This window comes from Sciurus carolinensis, chromosome 2 (genome assembly GCF_902686445.1).
Source record: "Sciurus carolinensis chromosome 2, mSciCar1.2, whole genome shotgun sequence".
Lineage (NCBI taxonomy): Eukaryota > Metazoa > Chordata > Mammalia > Rodentia > Sciuridae > Sciurus > Sciurus carolinensis.
Genome location: NC_062214.1, coordinates 101617335 through 101630265, shown reverse-complemented (window position 1 = coordinate 101630265; position 12931 = coordinate 101617335). Strand labels below are relative to the sequence as shown.

The 12931-nt window shown below is 45.7% G+C and overlaps 1 protein-coding gene across 1 annotated transcript in view; it reads right to left on the bottom strand.

The window, feature by feature from the left end:
• The window catches only part of Gnb5 (G protein subunit beta 5), a 38093-nt gene extending 25649 nt beyond the window's left edge, over positions 1-12444 (bottom strand). Inside the window, exon 1 of the mRNA XM_047542040.1 lies at positions 12166-12444. Within this exon, the coding sequence (XP_047397996.1) occupies positions 12166-12277 (112 nt within the window). The 5' untranslated portion in view covers positions 12278-12444. The remainder of the gene's footprint in view (positions 1-12165) is intronic.
• Positions 12445-12931: the final 487 nt, after the last annotated feature.

Below are 12931 nucleotides of genomic sequence, written 5' to 3'. Positions count from 1 at the left end.
TGCTGTGCATTGTCTGTGCCACAGCTTGATCGTCCTGTTCTTCACAACTCGCCCTTGCAATACTCTCTTCTAGGGTCTGTAGCAAGTACAGACAACACAGTCATGCTCTCTGTGTTTAAGACCCTGTGTTTTCCAAACCACTTCAAATATGTGCATATTGAGGGATTAACAAAACTACCTCATATTTGCAGACACTCTATAGAATCCTCCCACTTAAGGGCCTTGGCTCTGAGAAGTGTGCAGGGCAGGCAGCGGAGACTGCTGTCTCCATTTAACCGAGGAGAAGGCGGAGGCTCAGAGGTTCTTTGGTTAATACAACTCGCTGGGAGTGAGACTAGGACTTCTGGTCTTTTGATTATCACTTTATGCTCACAAGGAAAGTTGATCTTATAAAAATTGTCCCCTCAGGGCCATCCTGTGCACCCTGCTGCCTGACAGAGGCACAGTGTCTAACTGATCCCTGTGTCTATCACAGGCCTGGCACATGGGAGGTGCTACAGCAAGAATGAAGGGGAGGACCACTAAGCAAGCTGCCAGCAAATGAAACACCTGTGAGTGAGTTCACAGAGAATAATGTGATAGTCGAAAAATCCGGACACATTCCCTACCCATGACACCACCTACACTAGGATGGAACTCCCAAGGTCAGCTTCCCAGGGCCTTGGACCACATCCTGAGGCCCAGGGAGAGCTTTCTAGGGCTTAGAGAGAGGTTATGACTGATGAGTCAAAGACAGAGACAAGTTCACAGGAAGCAGCAAGTTCAGGTCTTTCATCACATGGGTGAGAAAAAGATATGCAGGGAGCAGGGGCTACCTTGCCACAGGCAGCAGCTGAGGGTGTCCCTCCCTCTTGGGTTGGTGAGAAGTTGGGCTCCTAACCCCATCTTTTCCTCTTAACCCTCTTGGCTAGGCCTTTCTGCAGAGAGGTGGAAAGGGAAGGGCAATCTGGAGCAGCTGACAGCTGAGGAGGGGCGTGGTGCCTTAAAAGAGAGCAGGGAGTGGTGAGAGTCAGGTGGCTGACCTGCTCCTCCCTAGGAGTGTGGGGGTTGATGGGGAAGTGCACAGAGTGACCGGCCAATGAATGCCAAGTTTAGGCTGTTGACAACATTACCCTTCTGGAAAAATATCTTTCCCTTCATCTTCCCTTCCCTCTCCCTAAACACTGTGGTGTGCAAAGAGCTGTCTTTAATAACATTTAATTATCGAAATCAAAAAATTATGCTGAAACAATACTACTATCTAAGCTAAAGTCTTAAAGTCTATGGTTCCAGCAACATGCTTTATAGCAAAGAAAAATCCAAGATCAAGTGTTACGTTCAGGTGTGCTTCTCAGTCCCCAATTATCTCATTCCCCAATTTGGTTTTGACTGATGCTTGTTCAGGATTAGGTTTGGTTAAGACACGCTTGGCAGCAACATGGAGTGATGTAGAGTTCCTGGGGACACATGCTGCTCATCAGCCCCACTGCTGTGGACAGCAACCTTATCACCTGGTTAAGGTAGCACCTGAACAAGTGCCTTGTGGGGCTGGATTCTGAGGCTGTATAAATACCATGGTACTTCTCAGACTCTGATATCCTTATTGTCACACTTATCAATTTCTCCTGCCTACCCCAGTTATTGGGTTGCTAGTTACAAAGTAGTGACCTTTCTAAATCCATCATCCCTTTAGCATTTATTAGTTGGTTTTCTGATCTAAGGAGATGCTTTTCCTCCTCTTCCATTTATTTATTTCTATTAGCATGAATTCTTACTGTAAAATAGGTTGCAGTCAGTTCCTAGTGTTATTTACTTTGATGCTGAAACGGTTCTCCTTGCCCCGGGGAGCCCCATCTGCAGGCTTGTGACTTCCTGATGGGCCCCACTGACCTTGGCGCACTTCCCACTCCATGCTCCTGGTGTCCTTTCCCTGCCCCTGCCCTGGAGTCAGTCATGTCTCCAAAAGTCTTGGTTCCTCTTACTTGCCCTACTTCTGTGTGATGAAAGAAAGGAGGTGTGCAAAAAACAGTCTGTGAGAACTCAAAACTGGAAAAACACTTGCTGCGCTCTGAAGCGCCCCATCGCTGTTCAATCATTATGCCGTTGCTTCTGCTGAAATGCTGCATTAGTGCCACAAAGGCACATCTTACTGATGCACTCTTCACAACAACACCTGAATGAAGTTTAAAACAGATCAAATTTTCTGAATTCTTATAAGCCTTTAACACAAGCCTGTATCAGTTCAGCACTTGGAGCACATTCTAATGTCTTACTCTGAAACTTCATATTGATATTATACTGTTATTATTGATATTATTGCTGCTTCTCTCAAATTCAGCATTAGGACAGCCATGGCTTTTTAATGTCCCCCTTAAAAAAAAAGAGATGACTCATCAACTAAAATAGAGCCCTCCTTACATAACATGAATTCGAACATATCCCAACTATTAATTACTTTTCCTCTCTGCATTTTCCCTTCCCACATAGATTCACTTCCAACCCACTCCATCCTGTTTCTGTCTGCCAAAATTCTGCAACCATTGAATTAAAAATTTTCTTAAATATCAGAAAGTAAAAGAAAATCTGGAAATGAGCTAAATATGTTTTGTATTCTATTCGGGAGAGCTCGGTCTGGGGCACATGTGGTTTTTCCTCTTCCTTCTGATGAACCATCTTTCCAGGATGTTTTTAAAAAAATTTTTTAATGAAATAATGACCACAACCATCTGGTTTCTATGATAAGGATGGCAATCCGGTGGGAAATTCCATGAGAAGATGAACTTCAGGAACACAGGGTGCTGTGTTTTTGGAACCCCCTTGAGGCATCACTGGAGCAGGTGGTTCAGAATTCTGGCCCTGGGAACAGATTGCTGGGGTCAAAGCCAGGCTCTGCCTTGTGCCAGCTGTGCAACCTCAAGAAGGCACTTTCCTTGTCCCACTTTGCTTCCCTCACGGGGTTGCTGGGATGACTACTCAAGCCTGGCCAAGGGAATATGGGGTAAGTGTTAGCTGTGATATTCTCCAGCTCGGGTACCTAGTAACACCCACTCCCCCCCCCCAATATAATATTATAGGTTTATTTAAAACTTAATTCTCACCTTGAGTCTGTAAAATACAAACTTCACAAAAATGTTCACTTTTTTTTACTTTGTAGTTTACAAATATACAAAAGGGAAGTTTGCTTCAATTTATATTACATATTTATTAAGGCAAGGAACTATGGGAAAAAACACATTTGTTGTGCTCAAGGCATACTTGGGAATAAACCACTGTACAAATTATGGCACATCTGAAAGCACAGTGCATAACAGACTGTCTGCATGAAAATGTAAAAGAAGTAAACCAGGCATATCCTCAGTAATATTTGACATGTTCATAAGATTAAATGAAATGCTTAGTATTTATTATACTTTAATCAATTATAGCAATTCTAAGCAGCAGTTTTTGGTGGGTCAACCAAACTTGCAAGCCCCTTTCCTTGCTTTTTCTGATCCTTTCTTACACTACCCTTTCCTATCATTGCTGCATCAGCTGCCAAGCAGCTCCTCCATCTATCAGGCCAACTCGCTAGCACTAGGGGAGACAAAATAATTACAGGAACCCAACACGCAGCCTTTTAAAAAGTTCCTTCTTCATGCTAGCCTTTTTCTGTCCCTTGAGAACTTAGACTTGGTCTTTACTATACACAAATCTTAATGCCATATACAGACAGCTCGAGCTGTTTCCTGGATGATCCTGGTCCAATGTGTGCGAGGCTCCATGATCACCAGGTGTGTGAGACTCTGTCTGGGTTCTCTCTGGAGTTGAGAGTAGCGGGGAGAGATGGAGCCATAAGATGACTTCAACCTCACATGTGACTTGCTAAGCTACAAGTGTGGACACAGGGAGCATCTGGTCCAGAGGATGGGGGCTTGCATTGGGCTTTCAGGGGTGATATGTGAGATCAGAAAAAAAGGACAATAAGATAATTCAGAGGTAAGGGGGACTAGATGGGCACTCTAAGCTGAGGAAATGGCAAAAGTTAAGACCCAAAGGTGTTATATTATTTATTTATTTGTGTGTGACTAAAATACAAGACCAATTTAGAGGAGGAAAAGCTTATTTTGGACTCTTGGTTTCAGAGTGTCAGGTCAGCCGACTCCATCATTTTGGGCCTCCAGCGAGGCAGAAAGCATGGGAGAGGGGCAGCAGGAAAGGAAAGCGGCTCAGCTCACAGCAGGGTCAGAAAGCAAGAGAGGGGAAAGAGAAGGGGCCACAGGGCAGCTGAGCCCTTCCAGGGCACACCCTCAGTGACCCACCTCCTCCAGCCTTGCCCCACCTGCCCACAGTTACCATCCAGTTAGTCCATTCAAACTAAGACAAACTGATTAGGTTATATCTCTCCTAATCTAATAATTTTACCTCTGAATATGCCTATATTAACACAGGAACTTTTGAGGGACACCTTATATTGAACCCTAACAGGTATGAGATAAGTAAATGTTTTGAGGGCAGTAAAAGCAACTTAATCACAGTAGAGGATTAAGGGTGAGGAGTGGGTGCAGGCAAGTAATGACTCTGTATACCCACAACAGAGCTCAGTCATCCCACAGGGACAGCAGCCTGATGGGAGGTTGTCATCAGAGGCGTGGCATGGCCAGATCTGCCTTTTCATGACTTTCTCTGGCTGCAGTGTGGACGAGTGTTGATGGAAACGACACTGGAGGAGGCAATCCAGTTAGGAGACTCTTTGCTTAGCAGATCCCCCTCACTGCTGTTCTCTATGGTCCCTCCAAGATGTGCTTGTAACAGCCTAGAAGCTGCTCCAATGGGGCCTGCTCCCTGGCCCCATGCTCTCCTTCCCATGTCCCTGAAGTGGGTGCTGCCATCCTCCAAATTGTGAGGTTGTTAGAGTTTATGTAGATGGGGCCTTGGAGATAGTCTAGGATTTTGGCAAAGACTAACTTTTTATCAGGAAATGGCTTCCTCTCAACTTTCAGATGATAGTTTTGCTGTTTATTTTATAATCTGTGCACATGTGGACCTAAAGCAAAATGTACAGCATAAGAATAATAAGAATTCAAATTATGTAAATTTACAAAGAGAAAACATGCAATAGAGTCCTTCTTTCATTCCATAAAGCCACGAAAAAAAGGACCAGAGCATGCACAAGCTCCAAAATGTCCCTGAACATGAACATTCTGAAACTGAATGTAAACAGAGAAGAAGCCTGAACACAAGTGAGATGTCTCAGATGGGAAGAAAGAACTAGTTTAAAATGACCCTGAATTGTTTTCGAAGTTTTGCACTAATAAATACAGTCTTTTGATAGCCACCATTTAGTAGACCAAAGAATCAAGGAGGAAAATTATCCAAGGTTAATTTTTAAAAACTCGTTCAGTCTGAGTAATGAACACACACCTCTGAAATGTGTATGGAGGGAAAACATTTACCATCACAGTAGCTTTCTTGTTTGTGCTACAGATTTTTGCATTGCTTTAAAATCATACATTATTCACAAAGAAATTCTACCCTCAGTTTCCTGGTTAAAAGATGGAAGGATTAGGTTATGATACAATCTTCAAGATGGGCTAGTACATGGTCCAGTATAACAATATTATATGACAACATTAAAAAGAAACATAAATGACACAGTGAGCTATTCAATCTATAAGGTTAATGTAAAAACTAGACTTGAATTCTATATCCAGTACAGTCCCAAGTGCACTATAAATATATATACAAACATAAAAAATAAGCTATGAACTATATCAAAATATTGAAAGGTGCTACCTCTATGTGGTGGGGGTTATGAAAGACTTGTTTTATTCTATATTTCTAATTTTCCATAGTGAGCATTAGTTTATTACAAGGGTCCACTAGAAACGCTTGCATTAGCTGGCACATGTGTAATTATGAATGCAGAGCAAAAAGCAGGGGAAAGGAAATGGAAGGCAGAGAGCTTCTGCTCCCAGCCTGAGGCAGAGCAGCAGGAGGAGGATGTTCATAGGGAGGTCGACTTCTTAGCAGCCTCTGTAAGTGGAGCATAGTTCCTTAGAACACAGGAAGGTAAATGGACATATTTGCTTCAGACTAATCTAGAAGTATGGTTTTTCCTAGATTGTCCCCCTAAGCCACGATATCAGAACATCCAAGGTTTCAGCCATAAAACGTTTGAGAATACCACTCTTCAGGCCCGACACAGTGATGCATGCTTGTAATCCCAGTGGCTTGGGAGGCTGAGACAGGAGGAGCACAAGTTCAAAGTCAGCCTCAGCAACTTAGGGCCTAAGCAACTCATCAAGACCCTGTCTCAAATAAAATATAAAAAAGAGCTGGGATGTGGCTCAGTGTTTAAGCATCCCTGGGTTCAATCCCTGGTCCCCTCCCCACCCACCAAAAAAAGAAGAAGAAAAAACAAAACCCCCAAAACCTTTCACAAAATTACATTTAGAAGACAGAAAAGTCGGGGCTGGGGTTGTAACTCAGTGGTAGAGTGCTTGCCTAGCATGTGTGAGGCACTGGGTTTGATCCTCAGCACCATATAAAAATAAATAAAGGCACTGTGTCCATAAACAGCCAAAAAAAATTAAAAAACCAAAAAAGAAGACAGAAAAGTCTGTTGCCTCTGATGATGAATTCTGAGATTCATCCAAATTTAGTGTGGATTTGTACTCAGAGAAATTAAATTTGCTTTCAATTGCTTTGTTCCTTAACAAAGGAACCTGCTGCAAGGAGCTGGGAACCTGGATGAAGCTCCTGCGCAGCCCAGGAGGTTGCCATATACATTGGATGAAATGAACACCATGTCCTTCCTGCTGTCTGCTGTCAGTCTGTCTTCCAGATCATTCCTTGGCTCAATTTCAAGTTAAAGACTCTTTAAAGTTGAACTGTCTCCCACCTCTTTCTTCCTTGATCTTAATTCCCATTTCAGAATTTGTTTTTTTCCTACTTATTATAAAAGGAATAAATGTGCTGATGGGTATAAAATGAAAGGTCTCCACTTCCTGAACACTCTCTAGAGACAACACATTTCTTGAGTGTCCTTCTAGACATTTAGTGCATATTCATGCAGCTTTTAAGTTAATGAAATCATGGTATATATATATATATATATATATATATATATACACACACACACACACACACACACACCATGAGAGCACAGCTGTTTGATCTTCAGCAGGGCAATGGCATCAAGTTTTCAAACGGTGTATATATATATATATATATATATAGTTTGGCACATGTTTTTCACTTAATAAAAAATGAACATCTTTTCATACATGCATACATGGATTTACTTTTTATTCTTTTAAATGCAAATCTCAGCTTTCTAAAAGTCAAGTACAGTGAGGGGAAGACGTGCACCCAGAGCCTGTGCCTTGGCTTCTCCCAGCTCTCTCATCTGGAAAGCATGGGTTTGCTGGGAGAAGAAAACTGCCTGGAGACTGAGGCTGAAGCAGGTGATGCCTCCAGATCCTAATCCCTGGAACCTGGGATTATGCTACCTTAATGACAAAAGGGACTTTCAAGATGTGATTAAGTTAAGGATCTTGAGATGGGAAGATTATCTGGGATTATCCAGGTGAGCTCAATTAACGATGAGGATCCTTTTAAGGGGCAGAATGAAGGGTCCAAGTCAAAGAAGGGGATATGACATCTGAAGCAGTGATCAGAATAATGTGGTCAAGGAGTCAAGGAATGCAGGCAGCCTCTAGAAATGAAGAATGGCAAGGAATGGATTCTCCTCTAAAGGCTCCAGAAGGACCTGCTGACCCACTTTAGACCTCTGACCTCCTGAACTAAGAGAATAAATTAATGTTGCTTTCAGACACTAAATTTGTGGAAATTTGTACAGCAGCAAGAGGAAGCTAATAAAGTTGTAGCCACATGGTTATAAATGCCTTTTAACCAATCAAGTGAGTACTCACCCACAGCAGAAGCAGAAGGTGACAAGGGAAACATGTAGGGAAAAGCAGGAAGCTCTGGAGGAGTGTGGGAAAAGTAGAGTCCCCTGGAGAACAGGGCCTGGGCTCTGGAGCTTGAGGTGGGCTGACTTTCCATCACATGATCCATATAAGCTATTTCTGTATTTCATATAGGTCAAGGTCCTGACTTAGGGATGAAGGTCCAACAGAATGGACTAAAGGAACTGAGGACTAAAGGGATGAGAGTTGAAGAACTGAGGGTTTGGAGTCAGGAAACCTGAAGTTTCCCCTCCAAATTTATGAGCTCCAATTTTTGCACTGAATTTTCAGGCAAGGATCTGGGAAAGTCTGAGATAAAAGCAGGTGACCAACTATTCTGGTTTGCACAGGACTTAAGGGCATTTAACACTGAGTCCTAGACAAACGGGGATGAGTTGGTCATCTTATAGCTTATGGTGTAAAGGGATCTTAGAGAATAGAAAGGGGTCATCTACATAACCAAAATGCAAAAATGTACAGGCATCCAACACATACTGCTCTGGAGAATAAACCATGACCCTCTGATGTCACATACCCTAATGGAATACTATAAAATCTCACACTTCTGGGCTCATGTTCTTAATTTGCAGGAAACTCCTTGGACTCCATAATGGGAAATATCTGTTTGGGTCATCATGAAGCAGGCAGGTAATCTGAACAGGCCTGTGTGTCAGAAACAGATCTATCAACTAAGAGGCTGCCTGCCATATGCTGGTTGCTCTGGGAGATACAGGAAAGTACACAATGCCAGTCGCTGCTTTGGGGAGTGAGCCAGATTCAGTTTCTGCTCCTCCTCAGTTCAAGAGACCCTTCTCTCTCCAACCCTAGGCTCTTAGCCCAGTGAAGGCAGCCTAATTCCCAAATTGAGTCCTGGCCATTCTCTCACTGGCTGAGCAAATGGTTTGGCTTTGCCAAGCCTGTTTGTGTATCCCCCAGAAGGGGGATACTATCCTTTCCCTTCATACACGGAAAAATGAGAGCACAGCTGTTTGATCTTCGGCAGGGCAACAGCATCAAGTTTTCAAACTGCAGATTATTCTATCCTTCTTCCCCTTTCCCACCTGAGTGCTGAGAGATGAGTGTGCTTATTGGAGGAAGGAACAGAAGGCTTCTGTGGTGAGAAGAGCTGAAGGGCAGACAGGGGGACCAAGGCAGGCTTTGAAATCACCTTCCTCTCCTACCTGGGGCTTTACCTTCTCGAAGGAACTAGGGAGAAGTGAATCATGCAGGCTTTCCCTGATGTCTGATGAGCGCCTGCAGAGAGTCCTGCACCGAGTCCTGCACCATAGGCATTTACATCTTATGCTTTACTTCTCTCCCTCAAGCTGTCTTCTTCTCCCACAGAACACAGCAGGCAGAGTTATGCCATTCAAATTAGATCAGCCTCTCTCCAAACCCTGCGATGGCTTCTCCACTCACTCAGGGTAATAAAGCGTTAGTCCCCACCCAACCCCATAAGCCTCTCCACACAAAACCCCAATCTTCCTACTCTGCCCTTTGTGTACTCCCTCTAGATGCTCTGGTCTCCTGGTTCTTCCTCAGACACATCAAATACTCTCCCCTTCCTGGGCTTCGCATTACTGTTCCTTTTGCTTGAAATGTTTTTCCCTATCAGTCATATTGCGCATCCTTCCCTTACTTCAGGAGGGATTTTGAAGATACAAAGGCCCTTCTCCAGGAGGACTCCCTGGGTCATCTTCTCTGAAGCCTTCTTCTGCTCCCTCGTACCTCATTTCCTACCCCACCACTGTTCCTTTTTTCTCAAGCCCATACTGTCTAGCCTATCACACGCTTCACCTCCTCGGCATCTGACTTCTACTTGAGAATGGAAGTTCCACAAAGGAAGGATGTTTGTCTGATTTGTTCATTGCAGTCCCCAAGAGCTGAAAACAAGGCCTCATACATCATGGGCTGTCAAAATGTGCAGAGTGAACGGAAGACGTGGGAATGTGTAAATGTCAATAGAAGAGGTGGGGGAGATGGAATAATCAACAGGCTGCAGTGACTGAAGACCAGAGATAACAAGAACCTGAGCTTGGGAGCGGGAGGGAGCTGGTCCAAGCCAGGAGGGCACAGATGCGAAGGGAAGTTTTTAAGTATGAACTGAGGGGTGTGTGTGTGTGGGGTCAACTTACTAGCTTCTATTTTCTGTAGAGGAGGAAGTGAGAATACAAAGATGGGGGAAAGGGAATCAGAGTCCTGTGTTGAGGTGCAAAAAGCCTGAAACTGTTATGGTGGAGAGCTGGCCAGGGAAACTGCTGAGCAGCTCTGGGAGCCCAGGTGACTCAGTGACTGTGGAATAATAATGGTGTCCATGTGCCTCCTGGTGCTTTTCTCCAGCAGCATCTGTGTTCAGGAGCAGGCATGACAGGAAATGAAGGATTCATCCAGGGCTGAGGTTTTACCTGGCAGCTCTGATGAAGAAACAGGAGGGTCAGAGAGTCAAGGTTACTTGGCAAGATTGCTGCTGAAATGCTGGACCAACGCATCAAAGCTGGATATTAAGAGAAGAAAGGACAGGACTGGGAGACTGGAAGAGAGAAGAGACGGGTGCTAGAGGGTCTCCTCTGGGAAAAACTGTGGTCAGAGCAGGTTGCGGCAATTAGAGTTTTGCTCAGTTCTGAGCAATGACAAGATCCCAGGTGTGTATGGAATAGGGGGTCTGGTGGAGTCAGGGTCTTATGTCATGAGGGCTACCCTTGTGACGCTTAAGGTCAAAAGCAAGACCCAAAACACAATCTTAAGAAATGTCTAAGTTTTTAAGAAACAAGGGAGCCTGACTGGAGGTCTGTAGATGGCATGTCACAGGAGAAGAGATCAGTGGGTGATAAAAGTCTTAAAGGAATAGGGTTTTAGAAGGTGGTACAAGAGAAGTAGTTTGGAAGCTGCAGTGAATAAAAGAGAACAAAACCCCCTGACCGCTGGTCTATTCAACTCAAATGTTCTCATGTATGCACATGGGGATAGACCCTTCCACTGTGGGTAGAGGGTCCAAAATTTGGGCCTGGTTTTGAATGGTACCATGCTCTTGGCAGGACAGAAGCAGCTTCCACTTTTGGAATGATCAAATCTACCTGCTGGGGTTCCCTGTTGAAAAGATACATCTCCTAGTTCTGGTCAAGGAAGAGGTGGATAGTGCAGAGAAAGAAAAAATGGAAACTGGTGTCCACATTCCCTTTCTTTTTGCCTTGAATACAAAAGTGATGTTAGAAGCTGAGGCAATTATATTATAGTCAAGGGGCAAAAACCAGTGCTGTTTAAGTATGGAAAAGAAAGGTAGAGAGGACTGGGTCCCTGATGGAACAAAGAGAAGCTGAACCTCTTGTTATATAATAAAAATAACTACCAATTTACTTAACTATATTATTGTGGGTTTAAGGTTAATTATAGCTAGACACATTTCTAAACTATACAGGGGCTTAGTGAACTTTTACTTAGAGAAGTCCAGAGGAAAGTGGTTACTCAGCAAGGGGAGCTGCTGACTCCTGAGCCAAACACTAAGCAGGTAAGACCAATACCCCAAGGCTGGCCCTTAACCCAAGCTCTGCCCAGGAGAAGCCATCTGACCAAGAAAAGGAGAAGTTGATCTAGTCAAGTCACTGAACCTAGCTATGTAATTGCTCTCTCATGAAGATCAGAGCTGGTTGTGAATCGTGGTGGTGGTCCATAATGTAAGTTTATTTAACACTGCTACTGCTCTTTTATGCCAATCACTGCATCTGTGGGAAAGCTCCTTAACAGTCTTAAATAAATTAAATGGTTGAATCTGGTAAGTTTCTTTTGCTTCCCTGCCCCCATGGAGGGTGGGGACATAGAAAAGTGAGCTATGAGATCGGTGTCTCCATCCTTGCAAATGTAAAATTAAAAAGGACACAACAGGGAAGATTTAAAAATCAGAGCAGTTCATCCCTAGGCCGCGCCCACACCGGCTCTCAGCTTCTCACCATTGGCATCCTCTCACCCCCGCCCGGGAGGGGCGGTCTGCATTTTCCAGGCAGGTGATGACCATAACCAGTCCCAGATCCTCTGCCAGCCAGTGACAGGGACTCTGCAGGACTCCCTGACCATTCCAGGGCCCGTTCCCCGCGCCGGGCCCGCGCGCCTGGGCCGGGCCTCCACCTGCGGGCGCGCGGGCCCGGCGGCCGGTCCTGGTGGCCGGTCCTGGTGGCCGGTCCTAGTGGCCGGTCCCGTGTACCCCGCCCGCTCCCGGCCGCAGCCCCGCCCGGCCCGCACTCACGCTCCACGTCGTGCAGCTTGGCCCGCTCCTCCTCCAGCTTGCCCTTGAGGCTCTCGGCCTCGCTTTTCAGCGACGCCAGCGTCTCGTTCTCGTGCAGCCCGTCGGTTGCCATCTTTGCGCGCGGACGCGGCAGGGAAGGAAGCGCAGAGCGGGGATGCGGTGAGCGGGCAGAGGCCGGGCGGGCGGGCGCCGAGCCGCGGAGGGCGCAGCTCCAGCCGCCGTGACCCCCGAGCGCCGCCCCGGGCCCCGCCCTCCGGCGATGACGCGGGCAGCCCCGGGCTGGCTGCTGCAGACCCCCCCCTCCGGCCGGCTCGCCCGCGCCCCTCGGCGCCCAGGCACTTGTGCCCCGCCCGGTGCCGCCTTAGCGTTGCTACGCACACAGCACCCGGGAGAAGCAAGGAGGGTCGTGCCCATTTTAGCGGGGGTAAAACTGAGGCTCAGAGATGAAACGTGACTTGCGGGAGACCTGCGCGTGTTGAAGGGTCACCCTGGGGTTACAACTCAGCACTCTTCGCTCCTGAGGACAGGGCCTGGTGAAATCCCAGAGATACAGTCCTTTCCCTCCACCACCCCTAGGGACTTGATACGTATCTGGTGGCCCCAGCCTGCAGAGAGGACAAGAAAGGAAAGGGCAAGGAGGCCTGGCCCACACCTCTGATACCTGCTCTGATGTCGGGTAGTTCTGCTGCTTCCTCAAACAGAAACCACAAACAGAAAACACTCTTTTGTTGGCTTAAATATACAAAAATATAACTAGTTCTGGCTG